At 38.9% G+C, this 18098-nt stretch overlaps 1 protein-coding gene across 5 annotated transcripts in view; it reads right to left on the bottom strand.

Moving 5' to 3' along the window:
* The window catches only part of ANKRD44 (ankyrin repeat domain 44), a 328505-nt gene that overhangs the window by 7464 nt on the left and 302943 nt on the right, over window positions 1–18098 (bottom strand). For all 5 annotated transcript variants that reach the window (XM_049712129.1, XM_049712126.1, XM_049712125.1 and 2 more), the window contains exons 19-26: window positions 16415–16502; window positions 15028–15145; window positions 13533–13749; window positions 9899–9986; window positions 3904–3987; window positions 2758–2903; window positions 2196–2278; window positions 95–177 (exon numbers count right to left, since the gene is read on the bottom strand). In XM_049712129.1, the coding sequence (XP_049568086.1) occupies window positions 95–177; window positions 2196–2278; window positions 2758–2903; window positions 3904–3987; window positions 9899–9986; window positions 13533–13749; window positions 15028–15145; window positions 16415–16502 (907 nt within the window). The remainder of the gene's footprint in view (window positions 1–94; window positions 178–2195; window positions 2279–2757; window positions 2904–3903; window positions 3988–9898; window positions 9987–13532; window positions 13750–15027; window positions 15146–16414; window positions 16503–18098) is intronic.

Genomic DNA, 18098 nt, shown 5'->3' on the forward strand with positions numbered 1-18098 from the left:
CCAGCTCTAGCCTGGCATACAGCGAATTCTTATTGTTTGTTGAATAAATGACTATGAATCTGGGACTTGGTCAAACTTTAGTAGCTACACTTACGTCTGCAGTGCATTGTTTTTTGCGTTAATAAGGCTCTCGTCTTGTATCTTGTCAAGTATTAACAAGGCACATTTTTCGTGACCCTGTGAAAAAAAAAAGATAAGAAAACATGGGACAGAGATACAGAAAAGTTCTGGAAGAATCACTTCGTTATGCTTTAAAGTTAAAATGTATGCCCCGTCTAATAACAAAATAGGCTATTTTCTGAGTAATTCTTTTTTCTTCTGAAAGCAAATGGTTAAACAGCCTTAGATTTTCAAAGATTCTAAATAAGGTCTATTAGGACTTGATGAATATAAATCTGATCTAAAATAGTGTTATTTCTAAGATAACTTTTATAATTAATGTCCAGAGAGCTGAAGCAGAAGCTAGCTCAGCTAGGTCAGCTGGTAAACAGAGAGTAGAATTAGGAGTGTCCTTTAAATTCTTCAACAATGCTTTTTAAACACAAGTCAAGTCCCATATCCTTCCTCAAGCCTTCAAATACCACGTCAGTGATCCCATCACTGGAATTCCCATTGTATCTGTTATCTGTATCATTCATCATCACTGGCTGCCTTATATTATGAAGAGAATCTTTTTCAGGAAAGGTCATTCTTTTCTTCCTCATCCAGAAGATACCTCTGTTATCTTATGACTAATGATGGTTGATAACTTTTTAAAAATCAACTGATGAATCAGAGACACTTTCATAACTTCAGGCCTAGTGCCCTGTTAAGGGGTCGCCACTTCTTAAACCCTTGATACTCGAAATGTGGCCCACAGACCAGCAACATCAGCTTCACCTGGGAGTTAGAAATGCTGAATCTCAGGCTCCCATCCAGCCCTCCTAAGTTAGAATTTGTATTTTAACCAGATCCTCAGGCAATTCATTTGCACAATAAAGTCTGGGAAGCACTGTACTTATACTCACAAAAACACAAACCTTGAAATGAATTTCATGAACCTGAGCACATTTTGTGGTTTCCAAAGGCTTCTCAGAGCATGAAATGAGAAAATGCAACCAATGAAAGGAATAGCTGAGACTTCTGGTACCACTGGGTATTGCGAGGTACCTGCAGTAACGGCTTACTTTTTCCACTTACCATTTTCATCTACAGCAAGTACTGTAGATGAAATACTACAACTATATTGAAACAAACCACCATCACTGGTGATAACTGGCATCATATTATAATGCCTTATAAGAGAGACACTTAAAGATAATTTTAGAAGTGTCCATGGAGTTTTCATTCTGATGTACTGCTGGAGGAGGGTAAATGGTTGTAACCTTATTATGGGGCAATTTGGTCTTAAAAATGTTCATAGCCTTAGACTCACTAATTTCATAAATAGGAATTTATTTAGATTATTATTATCTACACTTAGCATCATTTATAGCAGCATATATTTGAAAACAAGTAAATGTTTAACAATAGGGGATGGGTTGAATAAAGGACAGCACAGCCCTAAGGCAGAATACCACACATCTTCTAAAACACTATAATATATGATGTCTAAAAGAAAGATATTCATAATATATGATTCAGTAACAAAAGCAGGTTGTCAAACAGTATGATCCCACTCTCATAAAATCACACATTTATCTTTTACAGAAGCAGGAACCTTGAGCTATATGTGAACACGATGCTATTAAAAAAAACAAGCACATTCTTTGCATTGAACTATGCACCAGAAAAAAGGGGAGAATAGAAGCATACATGAGCACATTTATTTGCCTCATAGGAGAGTATTTTTTGGCTGTGTTATTACAATGTGTTCAGGTGGAACCAAATGAAAGCATGCGGAACTGATAACTGAGCTCCTAACCTGTGTTTTTAAAAGCAAAATGTGGTGCCACAACCATGAAGACAAATACAGTGGCAGCATCAAGCCAGACTGTGGCAAGACTTCAAGTGGCAAATGCCATGAAAGGCATAGCCCTTCAACCCTTGTGTGCGTCTGCCCTTTGCTTCCCCCTTTCAGTTCCACTGAGAGTGACAACAGACATCTTAATTAAGAGCCACGATACACGCTTCTGAGATAGATAGATTTAGGTATTATTGTTATTATCATTATTATTATTATTCTAAATAACAGTGTTTCAAATTCATTTACATACTTTACTACTAGCCAAATGTAAGGGTGTGTTCAAGTCCTTATCCTTTACAGCCAGGTCAGCCTGGGCACTGTTCACCAAAATATCTGCAGAAAAAGCCAAAAGAAAGTTACTCAGACTACACGTTAATTACATGCATTTTGGAGAAGTTACTACCAAAACAATAACACATTTAAATTTGTACAGCTCACATAATCATATTTAATATTATTGAAGAAAAAAGGAGCAATTTACTGCCATAGCTATTCTATTCAAACCCAAGGTCCATAGGCATTAATTTTAATTCCCTTTACAATTTTGTTATTTCCAGATAAAATGATCCTGTTCTATTTGGTTTCTAAATGTTGAGAGATTTCACTGTGGAAAGGTTGGCTCGGTTTGACAAAATCCATCAATAACCAAGTTAACAGGGGACTGAAGATGACTAGCAGGTAGATCAGGTGGCCTAAATAAAACGTCGGTCTTTTTTCACATGTATAAACCAAGAGGATGACCAATTGCTCGATTTTCCATGCCTTTGGTTTTGGATAGGCATAAACTCGAAGTCCACAAGTCAAGCACGTACCCACAGCGCTGGCCTGCCCGTTCTCAGCAGCCATCATCAGTGCTGTTTTCCCTGAATTGTCTGTTGCGTTCACTTGAGCGTTGTGTCTCAGAAGAAGCTGCAAGCACTCCACATGATCAGCAAATGCTGCTGCATGAAGTGGTGTCCTAACGATTTAAAACAAGTATGATTTTAACTTGCTGTAAACACACTCTCTTTCTATATATGCCTGAGAAACATGTGCGTGGTATCGTCTTAGGGATTTAAAACTTATCAGCTTACAGAAATGGTGATCAGGTTCCCCAAAGGCCATTCGGGGTGGACAGTGAAGTGTCACCGATGTGAACAGCACCACCAGATTTGGGGGGTATAGGAAGCGGCCCTGATAATACAATTAGCATCTTTACAGACCCTTTAATCTTGAGTTCCAGTGATTTCTCTCTCATCTTTGATAAACATACTTCCAAAATTAAGCCTTAAATGTATAGACAATTGGCTATTTTTAAAAAAGCCTACATCATTTAACGTGAATAGTTGATTCCTTTGGGAGGACAATTCGGCATGATTTATCAAAATTAAACACTATGACCTTTGAACCAAAAAATTCCACTTCTAGGACTTTATCTCCCAGATACACTTGGTCATGTGAACAGACAAATGTACTAGACTGTTCACTGCACCACTCTTTAAAATACCAAAGTTTTGAAACAACCAAATATTCTTCAAAGCAGAACAGGCTGATTAAATTATAACATATCCAGTCAATGGAATGATATGCAGCTTTGAAAAGAACATGGTAAATACATATGTTCTGGTATGGAAAGATCTCCAAGATATGCTGAAAGCAGAGCATTTCTGCAGAATGTTCTCATTTGCATAAAAAGAACAGAAGCATATATATTGTAGCTATGTCTAGAAAATATCTGGGAGAATATAAAAATTTAGAAAGAACAGTTTAAAGTGGATTTCTCAGTGGAAGAGGCTGGGGTTTCTGGGCTAAGAGGGTAATTTCTTTAAATTATATATCGTTTATTATACTTAATTTTTAAAACCATGCTTTTATATTACTTTTTCAATTAAAAAAACATAGACGTTTGGCCACTCTGCAACCACAAAGCAGACTAAGATTCATCAAGACAAGAGCCATGCCATCCTAGGATCACTTACCTGCCTTTGTCATCTCTACAATTGACAATACTGGAATCTATGGCCCCAAGTAGCAATGATGCACAATTCTCATGATCATTTATTCTAAAATGAAAATAGATTTCAAATTTTAAAATCTTGCTCTCTAAAAAATTATATATCCCCTCCTACTCCATCTTCCTATGCACTATATGTTTAATAATCTGACGCATTAAAAAAAAAACTGATGCAAATATCTGCGGTCTGTGTTTAATTTATGATTAAAGAAGACAGTTTAGGTCATACAAATAAACTTTCTCTAACACGTTATGAAGTGGGTCGTCTCTACTCTCAAGAATTCCCAGAACTGCCTGCCTGAGGAACTATTAAATAAACTTTGTATCACCTAAATTGTCTTCTTTAATCATTTTAACAGTTTTGCCGATGGGAATGAGATTCAAAGCTGACTACTAAATGCCTGCAAGAAAGACACACAGGCAAGGTGCCTGCTGAACCCTCTGAGTTCATTGTTCCTCCTGTCATTACCGAGGGCCACGGGTAAGTCACTCGTAGACTTGAGCTCTGCTCACTTGCGTGCAGCTTTCCAATCCAAACAAACTTTACCCAAAAATTATTAAAAGAAAGGGTTTATTAAAGTTTCCAGAGAGCTTCCATAGCATAAACCACTGGGGGACCTGGGGAAATAAGATAAGGGATTCAGACTGTCTTGACCAATGGCACATCAACATCTCAGTGGGCACAAGTTAGACCACTGAAAGCCATTAGAGCATCTGCCACGATAAAGGAATCTTCTCGTGAAAAGAGCAATAGATCTATCGTTAATGAGAATCTCAGAAGCCAAAGCCTCAAAATTGGTGGGCACGGATCAAGCACTGAAAAGCTGCTAGAGGGCTGGCACCTAAATCTAATTCTCCTGTGCTGGGTTAAGCTGGTCATGGAATGGTTTAGATTGACACTAGGTCACCCAAAAACCTCAAGAAAATTTCTATGCTATGAAGTACGTTGTAAAACACCACAAAATCCCCAACCCAGCAGCACATCTCTTAGGTATTTATTTGGCTCCAAGAAACTCAGCCTTAGCTAAAGAAATAGAATCCTCAAGTTTCAAAACACTGAGTGCTCTACCTTCCAGCACACCTGCTTATTTTGTCTAAGAACTGTGGTCCTAGACGCTATATGTTCCAGTTAGACAAGATGATTCGTTTAAGAAGTGCACTTGAAAGCAAGGGTTCCCAAATCAACAAACAGAATGGAATACTTATTTTAATCGGTATGCAGAAGCCCCCAGAAGGCTTCAAGATTCCAAAATAGCCTTACTGAAAGATTTATTGCAAAAGGCTAATGAAAAATTAAAGATGCAGAGGTACCTAAAACAAAAGACTATAAGACAAATGTGACCCTACTACACCCCTCTGCCCTCCTTTACCTGAGTACTCAGGGTCTACTGATCCTCTACCTGAATTGCCTTTCCATTCTGAAGAGGCTACAAGACCATAAGCAAAAGTCTTCTCAAAGTTACTGGCCTTATAGCTGCAACAATTCCAAGGGCAAAAACCTAAAACACCATTGCAGGGTCATCAAAACACCAGAGATTGGTGTCTCATTTGCAATCAACAGGGAAACTGGAAAAAAGATTGTCCTAGAAGGTTTTATGCAAATCCTTGGTTTAATTAAAACAGGCATGTCTTTAGACTTATCAGAATTAAATATAAGGCAGACATACAACTTTTATTCTACCTAGGTTTACTAAAAGTCAAGTAAGCCCATGTTATCTCTGTTACAGAATCTGTCAGCAAGAAAAATAACCTAAGATGATGGTTAGTTGTTTAATGTCTCATGAAATTTTCATGAGTAATCTAAACATAATTGTTAAGAACTGTAAATTAAATAGATGTAAGTAAGATAAAAGTTTATAAATGAACTTTTCAACAAGTATGCTTTATGGTATGTCTACTTTAAATAGTTTCCAAAATGCTTTTGGTAAGTTGAAACCTTAAAGCTACACTGAGATAAATTAAATAATGGATGTTCATTGAATATCTAGATCATTTCCAAATAAGACAAAATACTGAAACTTACTCAACATAAGTTTATCCACTTTTGGCTTCCTTTTACAGAGGACCTAAGATATTTGGTTCTATTAGTAAACATGTTTTGTGCCATGATGAAAAATTTACTATAAGGAAGAATATACTTTAAAAATTATGAAGTGTATTCATATATTTGCCAATCCACAGAGTACTAGTGTAACACAGACCACAATTGCTTATTTCTTAGTTTTAAGATTTAAAATTAAGGATTCTAAGGGTTAATAATTTTAGTCAATTAAAACTAATTAGAAATAAGGGTGAAAGAAAACAACTGTATATGAAAAGTAGGTAGGAAAGCAGAATATATTTTTTGGATAAGAAAACGTATGAAGGACATTTTTGTTATCGTTTGTTCATTTTATTTTGTTTTGGTAAGGGAAAAGAGAAAGTAACTTTGTCTTAAAGTAAAATGACTGGTTATTCCAGAATTGGAAAAATAGGACAAAATCTGACTGGATGTAAGAAAGTTGTAGAAGATTTGTGGAAAGGAATCTTGGAAAAGAAAATTTACATGTGGTTGAGTTGGCTAAGATTGGAATAGACTTAAATTTTTAAAAAATGAGGCCTTTTTGTTTTGTTTTTTTTAATCTTTATGATCCTCTTTTTTTAAAAAACTTTTTTATTGGAGTTTAATTGCTTTACAATGGTGTGTTAGTTTCTGCTTTATAACAAAGTGAATCAGTTATACGCATACATATGTCCCCATATCTCTTCCCTCTTGCGTCTCCCTCCCTCCCACCCTCCCTATCCCACCCCTCCAGGTATTCACAAAGCACCGAGCTGATCTCCCTGTGCTATGCGGTTGCTTCCCACTAGCTAGCTATTTTACATTTGGTAGTGTACATATGTCCGTATGTACACTACCATAAAAAATGAGTTTTAATATCAAAAGTATAGTAAAGCAAAATTAGAATTTGGTTTTCTCTCTGTTAAAAAGACAAAGTTTTTTTTTTAAAGATTATTGGTGTGCTCTTAATAAGAAATTATAAACAAAGGTTTTTCTTTACCTTTTAAATAATCTGCCTGAAAAGCAAAGATTTTGTGTTTCACCAAAATAATTTACTGTGCTTCACACTGACTTTACCCGGTCTTACTTAAGAAAAACCAGTCTTCTCAATATTAACAGAACTAAGGTTTGTGTTTGTTTTTGTTTTTAACTGCTATGTAATGTTCTATATTTGCCTTTGAAGTCTTTAACGGTCACTTTGGTTAAATGGATAATTAAGTATTGTTTCACAGTGACCTATGATCCTATTTGATCAAACATTTTAAAAGCTTTTGATATTCTGATAAACTTCCTATAATCAAATTCTAAATAAAATTTTAAACTAACTTTGGGATTTTTCCACAGGGCCCCTAGAATATCTCAAAAGATTTATTCTCTTTCTTTATCAAAAGAGAAATGTTAAACTAATTATGCTTAGTTGACATGTTAAATTACATAGGAGGCATTGTCAAATAAGAAGTGATGTTTAACTTTCTTAGGTTATATTTGTAGGGGTCTATGTTATCTATATGTGTTCCAGAAATTGTATAAAATTCCTAAAAATCTGGTATGTCCTGGTATAATGTTATCAGTCATAATTCCAGTTATCCAGTTATTCCAGTTAAATGTTGTGTGTCACAGAAATAACCAAATTTTCTTGTTAATTCCATTATAATGAACTCTCATCAGATCTTTAACCACAGGCATTTTTAAGTCTTTTGTCATTTGTAGACAGTTAATTGTTTTACTCTGATGCTTTTGCAAAAGAGATTCATGGAAAAGACCCTACCAAGTACTCCTGACCCCTGACGCTGCTGCCAAATTACAAAGTGTTGAACTTTGAGTGCATATTTCAAAACTGAAGAAGGTTCCACCTGACACCTAGTCCTCGGCAAATGCCAGAGACCTCAAAATCAAATTGACCAGGAGGAGCTAACACCGAAGTAAACTGCTTCCTCCCAAGATGCTGGATCAAGAATGTTTCTTTCCATTCCTCTTCCCCTCTCTGGCCATCCTTTTCCTTATTCTTACACCATGGAGGTCTTTATAATTTTTTTTATCCACCTTTGCCTTGCCCTTGCCTGGAAAGATATATCATTGTTCACATATGTCAGGCCATTGCAAAGGGGGGTAATCTAACCTCCAACCTATTGGATTTGCTACAATGCTGGTGATCCTGTGGTTTTGCCTACAGAAACTTCCCTCTGATTGTTAATGCCTCAGTTTCCCTGGAACGAACTCACTGAATAAACAATTCTGGGGAAATGGAGACAGAGTCGCAAGGAATATAAAAATAGACCAACTGGCTTAAAGAAGTAGGTCCCTCTTTGGGATCATTTCTTGACGTATTTGATTCTAGCTGGTTTGGTTCATGGGGACCCTGGCTTAAGATTGACCTGCAAACCTTAGGAATACTTTTACTATTATTAATAATAATTATCTCTCTGGTCTGTTGTGTTCTCTCAAGGTTTTAGGTGAGTGTACGCAGCCATCAATCAGTCAACAAATGGTCTTTCTCCAACTGGAATGATGAATCTGATATCATTTCCTGTGAAATATATACTGAAATGCAAAGAGGCAATGGTAACTGAGAATAACTTACAGCACCATCTTTGCTCAAACCTCTTGCTTGGCCAGAGGCTGATCAAAAGGGGGAATTGTCAAAAGGATCTTGCATTAACCTTTCCTCAGTAGGCCAGGTGCTGCTGATCCTGAGAAACCACGTCCGCAAAAAGAAACTTAACTTTTAGTTTTCATGTTCTTGTAAATGTTCCATCTGCCTAGAGGTCAGACCATCTAGGTAGCCCGTCCATGAGCGCCAAGTTATATGGGTGATTGCCCTATTCCTATGATACCTCAAATAAAGCCAGATACGTAACCCCAGCCAATCAGCTAGTTTTATTCCTGCTCTTCCTTGTTCCCTATTTTTCATCTGTACAAGCTTCCTGTCTCCTGCCCCACTTTGCAGCTCTCTGAACTCTTGAGAGTGGAGACTGCCTGCTTCATGAAGTGTAAAATCAAGTTTGCTTCAATAGTCTTCTTTAATCATTTTAACAGTTCTAAAGGCACACACTCTGTAACCGCTAGCATTTCTTCAGAACCTCCTACTTCCAGGAAGGAGTTTACTGCACGCCACTTACACAAGGCATCATGTTAGGTGTTTTGGAGATACACCAAAGTGAAGAAGACATGTTTCTTCAGATTTAAAATCACTCCTACTCATAATCTCTTATCTCTTCTTTTTTGATCCACTTTATACCTCTAATGTCTTTCCAATCAAATGACCCAGCTTCATGTGAAGCACAGAGATGAGGCAAAGACAAAGCTCTCCCAAGTCTTGGGCCCCCAGGCTGTCCATCACTGCCCAGGTGAACATGGACCCCCAGATGAACACAGGCCCAGGTGACCATGTTCCCCCCAAGCTTACCATGGAAGTCTGTCTCAAAGTCACTGTATTCTCTAAATAATGGTTCACACTATGAGACTGGAGCAAAAATTACATTTACCAAAAAAGAATTTCAACATTATGAAGAATTACCATATATGAAAAGTCTTACTGGTACAGAATATCTTTCTAATCATCCACAGGCATATGTTGTTAACCCCAACTTATTTTTAGAATTTGGCAGACAGATGTGAGGTACATCTGAAGAATTCTTCAGGAGGTGTGTACTGTGTTCCTCAGTCCACCCCTTCCTGCAGTTTCCCTAGATGGTCTGTGAGCCACCTGGGAACCATGGCACTCCACAAAAATTTCCTAGAAAATCATTAACGTTATGGACTGCACTTTGCTATCAGATCTATTTGCCTTTAGCAGTGAAATGGAATATATTGGTCTTATCTATAATCTAAAACCTTTCTCCTTCCCTGAAAGGCAATTTCTTTACATGTAGTTTAAAGAATTCAAGCAACACCATTAACTTCCAGCATTTCTACTTACATTGCACAGTGCAGTGGAGTGAAGGGATTACCAGTAAATTTTCGAAAACATTTTTGCTCCAAAAGTACCTCTATGCAGTTTTCATTACCTGCAAGGAATCAAAAGAATTTAGGGAGCTTCCAAGAAAGAAACTTTGTTTAATTCAATCTATTTTTATCATTAAGTATTGAATTCTGGCCTATGAATTTTCCTGAATTAGCTGAACATTCATTCTCCATGGAATAAAATTCACCAAATGTCAAAATGTTATTAACTATGCTCACAGGTGTTCTGAGACATAATGAACAAATAAAACAGTGAAGGCCATATGGTCTGGTGGAGAGAAAGAGAAGAGACCTCATTTACGAGCAGAATAATTCTACGTTACTCTCAGCTCTTAATAGATAGATGCCTAACATAGGTAGGCCTCAGTTTGCCCATATTTACAATAGAAAGTTTCCCTTTCACCCATATGATTAGGTTCACTTATAATTATGTACCCTAGGGAAGGGAAGATGTGAGTGAGAGAAAATAGTATTTAAGATAATGCCAGTGAAAGGGCTTTGACTGTAAAACACTATAGAGTATTTCAAATGGCACCAAGAATAGATCCTGGCAAATAGTATGTACCCAATAAGTATTTTTTAATAGGTAGATGAGTGAATGTGAATAACTATTTTCAACAAAATGACAGTTTTCAAGTCAACTGAATTTAAGTTAGGCCCCAGCTCTATCAGCGTAGTGTTTATGTGATCTGTGAGCCTCAGTTTCCTACATAGAAAAACTTAAAGCAGGAACACATGCCCTATTGATGTCACAGGATGACGGGAGCTTTACTTGATGAAGGACCTAAATGAGGTTTGTGAAGCAATGTTAACTGGTTAAGGCAAGAAGGTAAAGCTAGTTGGCTTTGGAATATAGGTTGTTGCCCTGGAACTTCTCCTTGGCCGAGTTCAGTGCTAAATTAGAGTTCTCTTCCAATCTACCCCAAAAGGATATAGATTGGACAATTTGAAGTATTAAAATAAAATCAAACCTTTCTTGTACCTATATAGAAAAAAAGGTGAAACTGCTTTTAGGGAGAAGCATATGAAGTAATGAATATAAAAATCCCCTAACTTTATGTAAGTTATACTGTTTAGCTTTCCAACTATACCCAACACTCACTCAAACAGTTCCAGACACTTCAACCCCTTTATTAGTATGAATTCCCCCAAAGTGCCTAGCTTAGGGCAGCACATACCCAAACCATTTCTTAGAGACTATATGAATCTCAATCTAAAGGTCTATGTAGGTAGGACTGGGGATCCTTGAACGACTTTCAGTATCTCAAAGTGCTCAGAGAAGGAGATTCTGGGGAGAGGGGAGCTTAAACCTCAGACCTGGAAGACTGCACTGGAAAGGTGAATTGTTTAGGAGAGGACTGTTCCCTCTCCCCTGCTTGTACCTTGAGAGGCCTAAGAACAGAGAGACCTGCCATACCTACCCCACCCAACTCCAGGGGAGAAAATGTGGTTTGTGGCAGGGTTTCCACCTGCCATTATAATCAATACTCTTACTGCGTCTTCCCCTTTCTGTAGGTTTTCCAGTGCCAGATAGCTCTCACAGCTTAACTCCGATGGGGGTTAGGGAGACCTCGCCCATGAGCAGGTAAATTAAAAAAGAAATCACGGGCTTCCCTAGTGGCGCAGTGGTTGAGAGTCTGCCTGCCGATGCAGGGGACACGGGTTCGTGCCCCGGTCTGGGAAGATCCCACATCCCGCGGAGCAGCTGGGCCGCTGAGCCTGCGCGTCTGGAGCCTGTGCTCCGCAACGGGAGAGGCCCACGTACCGCAAAAAAAAAAAAAAAAAAAAAAAAATCACAATCCTCCAATGGTAGTGAGGGAGCAAAACAAAGTTGAACAAGTAGAGGATTTGACTCTTATTGAGGTCAGAACCAATGAAAAAAGGAGGACTGTAATAAAAACATAATGAAAGGTATTAAATTAAGGCACCATAAAAGGCACCATAAAACCTTTGTGGACCCAATAATCATAGTTTCTGAGTGCAAATTTTAATAGAAGAATTGAAAATGGAAAAATAAAACAACAAAAGCAGAATAAGTAATATATGGGAAAATATTCATGTTCGCTTAGGGGTAGGAGACCTTCTTAAGCAAGACTGTAAACCCAGGTACCATAAAGGAAAAATCTGACAGATTCAACTACATAAAAGTTCAAAAATCTCTGTATGGAAAAAGACATCATCAACAAGGAGCAAAGACAAACGGTAGATTGACAGAAAACGTTTGCAACACACAGAACACACAGAGGATTCATATCCTAAGACAAGGTGCTCCTACAAATGTGTGAGAAAAGATAAACAACTCAATAGGAGAAAAAGTGAGCAACAGAAGGAAAAAGTAATTTCCAGAAGAGGAAATGAAAATACATAAATCAATACACTATTAGACAAGGAAACACAAATTAAAATGAGATACCTTTTATCTGCCCTTCAAATTGACAAAAATTAAAAAGATGATATCATTTTGGGCTGACAAAAGTTTGGGAAAGTAGTTTTATATTCATGTTTGGTGGAGTAAAAAATTATGATATACCAAAGTAATATGGTATAAGTTATTAAAATTAAAAAATATATACAAGCCCTCATCAATAATTTTACTTCTGGAAACTTATCTGACAGAATATAAGGTCCATAATATGAACACACACACTGCAGCACTGTTTGTAATAGGAATAAAACCTGAAAACAATTTGAGTGTTCATCAACAGCGATCTGGCTGAATAAATATTAAATTCTGGTTTACACACTCAGACTCATGCATGTCTATACCTATTTATCTATCTGATACAAAATACACAACTATTAAAAAGATCAATGTATACTGATACACATTGACTTGTAAGGATATCTGCAATAGAATGTTAAGTACACAACAACAAGAAAAGTTACAGAATGATATTTGTTACATGATTCTAGTTTTAAAAAAATAGATGCACATACATCTGTATTTATTTACATCCTCAAGGGAAAATTATGAAAGATAAACACCAAATTACATCAGAAGGTAAGTTTGGGAATGGAGACAATTTTACCTTAGATGCCTCAGTATTTTTGAAATGTAACAATTAGCATGCATTTACTCTTCTACTCAAATAAGCGAAACACAAATTTTTAAATCTCCTAAGTAGCAAGTGTAACTAAATAAATGGGGACTGTGAGACATAAAAAGGAAATACTGAAAGATAAATCATGCATCTACCAGCTGTCAATTGTGACAGATTATTACATCATATTGTTTTGGTTGTTTTTAGCTGTATTATTTTAATTCCTTGTAGGATCCCTGGTTGTCTCATATAGAGAAGAAACCCTGATTAAAACTGGTTACTTCAGTTCATCAGAAGTTCTGATTAGGAGTTACAGGTTACTGATCAACAAAAAGAGTAAAGTGAATTTTCACTCCATTATGGCATCATGGTAGCCACGGAGGGAAAAATATCAAAAAAATAAAAAGGTATCTTTTTTGAGGTATCTGAATGCAGAAAGATTGGAAACCCTGGTTTACAGCTTGATGCTTTGTTCCCACCTCCTCTGAGATCACAGTGGTGTTGGGGCAGGAAGTCTGATGGAATTCAGCCCAATGACAGTTAACTCACCATTGTAACAAGCCCAGTGCAGCGGCGTGTAGCCCTGGTTATCTTTGAAAGAACAGTCCTCCTCGGAAAGTGCTATCTGCAGCAGCTCACTCAGCCACGTGGCGTGGCCACGAGCAGCCGCATAGTGCAAGGGTGTCCTCCCTCTGGAGTCTTTACACAGAATCGACACTTCTTGTTCCAGCAGCATTTGCACACATTCCTCATGGCCTGTCATAATCTGATGCATCGCAATGAAAAACACAACACAAATCTGAGAAGACTCAGGAAGCGAAGCAGGTGGCTAAGGGAGGCTGGGCTCAGAGTGAGTGGACATACGCCGGGGTCTTAAGGGAAACAGACTCTATCCTACTTGGGAGGAGAGAGGCAGGACAACCTAGCAGGATTCGTAACAGAAAGGTCTGTGTGAACACCAGCATTTTAGAAACGTCTCTTGACTCTCCAAACATAACCGTGAAAGGGAATCGTGATAGAGTGGAAAGCATCAGCTTTAAAATCAGGAAGACGTCAGTTAAATTCTGGCTCCCTCTTATAAAACTTGGACAAGTCAATTTGTCTCTCTATGCCTCACTTTACCCACCTGTAAATGGGGAGAGTAATAAGGACCTCACAGCCTGTTTTGAGGACTCATGAGATCTGTAAAGGCTCTCAGCCTGCTGTGCGGCCCGCAGGAAGTACCCAAGAAATAAGATCCATGGCTATGGCGTTAACCGCTCATAGTTCCTCTTCTTTTCATTGATCATGGTGGTCAGCACCAGCTTCAAATAGCAATTTTCTGATTTCTACTTTTGTTTCATTTGGATTATTTGACATGCTTTAAAGAACAGTTCAGCAGGTGCGTATGAAGAATTACCCACAGGATACATATTTCAGGTGGGGAATGGGCCTACACTGTATAAAGAACAATTAAAAACAGCACGGCTACTCAAGACTAGGTAACCGTTGGAATAAATTATGACACCCGTACACAGTGGAGGATGAAAAATGATAGGGCAGGAAAACATTTAGTGATATGGAAAAAGGTACTTGATATACTAAGAGAAGAAAAAGCAGGTTCCAAATAGCATCTTCAGTATTCTCTCTTTTTAAAATTTAAAACAAATCTATATTTAGAAAAAAAGATTGGTGATATATACACCAAAAAGTGGTTATCTCTAGGAGGTGGGATTACTAGAGATTATGATTTTCTTATTTGTGCTTTAAAAAAATTTTTGCAAATCTCCTATGATGTGCATGCAATCAGAAAGAACCAATTCTACCAACAGTAGGTGTTCATGTATCTATTATCACAATCAAATGCCACAACTCAAGAGCAGGACCTAAGAGTACCTGCCATTATTTTACCTTTGCAAAAGATCTTGTAATTTCTTTTTGGCTGACTGAGGTTAATTGGTTATCTCAGGAAACAATTTTCTTACTAAAAATTCATATGGGCAGGGGGAGAAGAAACAAGCTCACTATGAAATTGCTTGACTGAAGCTGGGGAAAATACACATACCCCTCTGTGTAAAGCTGTGCAGCCCATGATGTCAACAGCATCCACATTTGCTTCCTTTTCAAGTAACAACGAAACAGCATCAATGTGTCCATATGCTACTGCAAGCATCAGTGGGGTTCTAGGAAAAGAGGGAAATTAGGCTTTTAAAAAGATTTAAAAAATACTCACCACTTCCAGTGGGAGGATCTCCCTCTCTCCATCTCTCTGTCTCTCTCTTTCTCAGTCTCTCTCCCCTCTTGACAATTGCTTGATATTTTCTGAGGGTCCCCAACTTGCTATCTGTCACTTGGAACAAGCTATCTGCCTCTGGTCTCTAATGGCCACATGGAATGGCGGCAGTGGACTGATCAATACGGGTGGGGCACAGGAAGATTCCACCTCAAAATGTTCATTTGAATTCCATCATTTTCAGAACTATGTAGCACTGACCAAATATCAATTGAGTAAGGAGTGTGTATATGTAAGAGATGCTCTTGCTTCTATCAGGGCAGCTCTACTTTCATGGTTTTCTACGTCGGACTTTGGCTCAAGATTTTATTTGAACAAAGCTTCATTGCCTTAAAGAAAAGTCAGACAAGCCCAGAGACGAAAGATCCAAGTGCTGGGATCCAGAAGGCGAGGTTCCAGCTTTGGCTTTCAACATGAACTCATATATCTGGGGTGAGTCACTAGTGCTTTATTGCTCTGTGTTTCCTACTTGTAAGAGAAGACTGGGTGGGAGAACGGGCTAACAGATGGAAAATACTTGGGAAAAACAAACTCAGGAAGGATAAAAATATGAAGGATTTTTACAGTGGAGATAACTTCTTGAGGTCTGTCCTATTACATTATTAATTTAAAAAATGAGACTGTAGGGCTCCCCTGGTGGCGCAGTGGTTGAGAGTCCGCCTGCCAATGCAGGGGACACGGGTTCGTGCCCCGGTCCGGGAAGATCCCACATGCCGTGGAGCAGCTGGGCCCGTGAGCCATGGCCGCTGAGCCTGCGCGTCCGGAGCCTGTGCTCCGCAACGGGAGAGGCCACAACAGTGAGAGGCCTGCGTATCGCAAAAAAAAAAAAAAAAAAAAAAAGAGACTGTAGCAGCTTCAGAAGAGGGTAAAAATGGATAGAAAAGAACAAAGGAGGGAATATTTTAAAAAGGCCAGAGCACATGGCTACAGACATAAAAAGTTGGCTGTTTTTCATCGAGATATACACACACACACATTTTTCTTGGATATACACTCCAGTGCAAAGCCACTGCATTATTCTAGGACCCTCATCCATGAATTTCACCCCAATATATACCCCCAACCTAGAATTCAGCAGTCAGCCCTCCTAGCTATTTAATAAATTAACCAGTCACCTGCAGTGATTTGAAATGTCAACCCCAAGCATATGAACACTTACTGTCCTTTGGCATCTTTCACGTCAACCACTTCTGGGTTGTCTGCAATTTCTAGTAATAGCCGCAAACACAGTGTGTGACCATTAATTACTGAAAAAGAAAATAATGGACATTCTTTTAACAGACCACACATATCCCTCCAAAGTGAACTTTACTGGGACTTCAAATGGGTGGTTTTCAATTGTTGCTAACAGACATCTCCAGGTTTCCAGGTCGTGCCAGCTGCTGGGCAAAGCACACAATGTGTATGTTACCAACCCATCTTCCCCTTTCTTCCTATAGGGCACTTTGGTCCTCAACTAACTTTTTTCCCTGGTTGCTGTATACAGGCTTTTTTCCCTAAACAGGACATTCTTATCTCCTCCTATGGGACTGATCATCTCTCTCCACTTTCCAGTTATCCTTTCTGTTCCTCTAAGAGAGCCTCTCAATTCTGTATAATCATCCTGTGTCTAGCCTGCCTCCAGCCCTTTGTAAAAAGAAGGCAGAAGGGAAGAGGAGTGGGGAGGGGAGCAGAGGAGGGGAAGAAGGGAGACGGGAACAGATCTCACTTCTTTTCCCCACCATTTTACATTCTGAGGTAGACGTTGAAGCAGTTATTCTGCCCCAACTGATTAGTGGTGACTTAAAGCAAAACGTCAAGCCAGCAAGGTGTACACGAGCCATTGGCTCACTGCTCATTGATTGGCACCCCCAGGAGACTCACAGATGGACCCCCAGTAGCTGGAGGACTCCTCCATGTGAGTTCCTCAAATCAAAGCCTTCATTTCTCTGCCTTCTCCCGGCGGCCTCCCACCCCACCCCACCCCCCATCGCCTCTGTCCCCCGCTTCCTTCCCTGCCAAGCTCTGACTGGGGTGTGGCAGGCCCTCACCCTGCCCCTCCATCACCCAGCTGCCCAGGTAGTGACTGGCAAGGGGCAGGAAGTGTGGCCCCAACCTTGGGTTGGCCTTGACCGGCCAGGGCAGAACCCACACAGGGCAGGGCGAGCACAAGGCAAGATGCTTCTTTTAGGAGCTGCAGTGCCCCAGGACCCGGAAGCAAACCTCCCTCCGGGACGACAATCCTTGAGGTGAGGTACTTTCCTCCAGCTCGCTAAATGGAACCCACAGCCTTACAAAAGGCATGGCTTTCCATTCAGGGAGTAGGATAGGAACAAATGTGTTTAAAATTCCAAACGTGACCTTCTCTCCTCTCTGAACAATGAGAACACCATAAAATACATTGCATTAACCTCGTTATGGATGTGGAGAGAGAAGGGAATAGATGCAGCTATGTTAGGTTGATAGAGGCTCTTCTAAGAGCTGCGTTTTACAGCCCTTTTTATTGCATGCCAGTTACGAGAGAAGGCTAATTTAACAAGGACACATTTTTCAGGGACAATACGTATTAGGATTAGCTCACATTCCTCGACACCACTCAAATTCACTACAGGAATAATACCCGCATTTTGTAGACATTTCATTCAGCGAACGCTCAGCAACATCCCATTTATGTACCTCAGGAGGAAATTTTGTGGAAATACTGTTGTCGCTGTTGTGTTGCTTTTTGTTTTAAAAATTACATTAAATCTGTTACCAGTGGTGAAATATGCAAGGGGTTTAATGTATGCTCAAAAGTAAATAATTAGCAGAGGACTGATGGCTAATACTACAGGTGGTGGTATTTTATAATGCTCGTGAAATGG

This window comes from Orcinus orca, chromosome 7, assembly GCF_937001465.1.
Source record: "Orcinus orca chromosome 7, mOrcOrc1.1, whole genome shotgun sequence".
NCBI lineage: Eukaryota > Metazoa > Chordata > Mammalia > Artiodactyla > Delphinidae > Orcinus > Orcinus orca.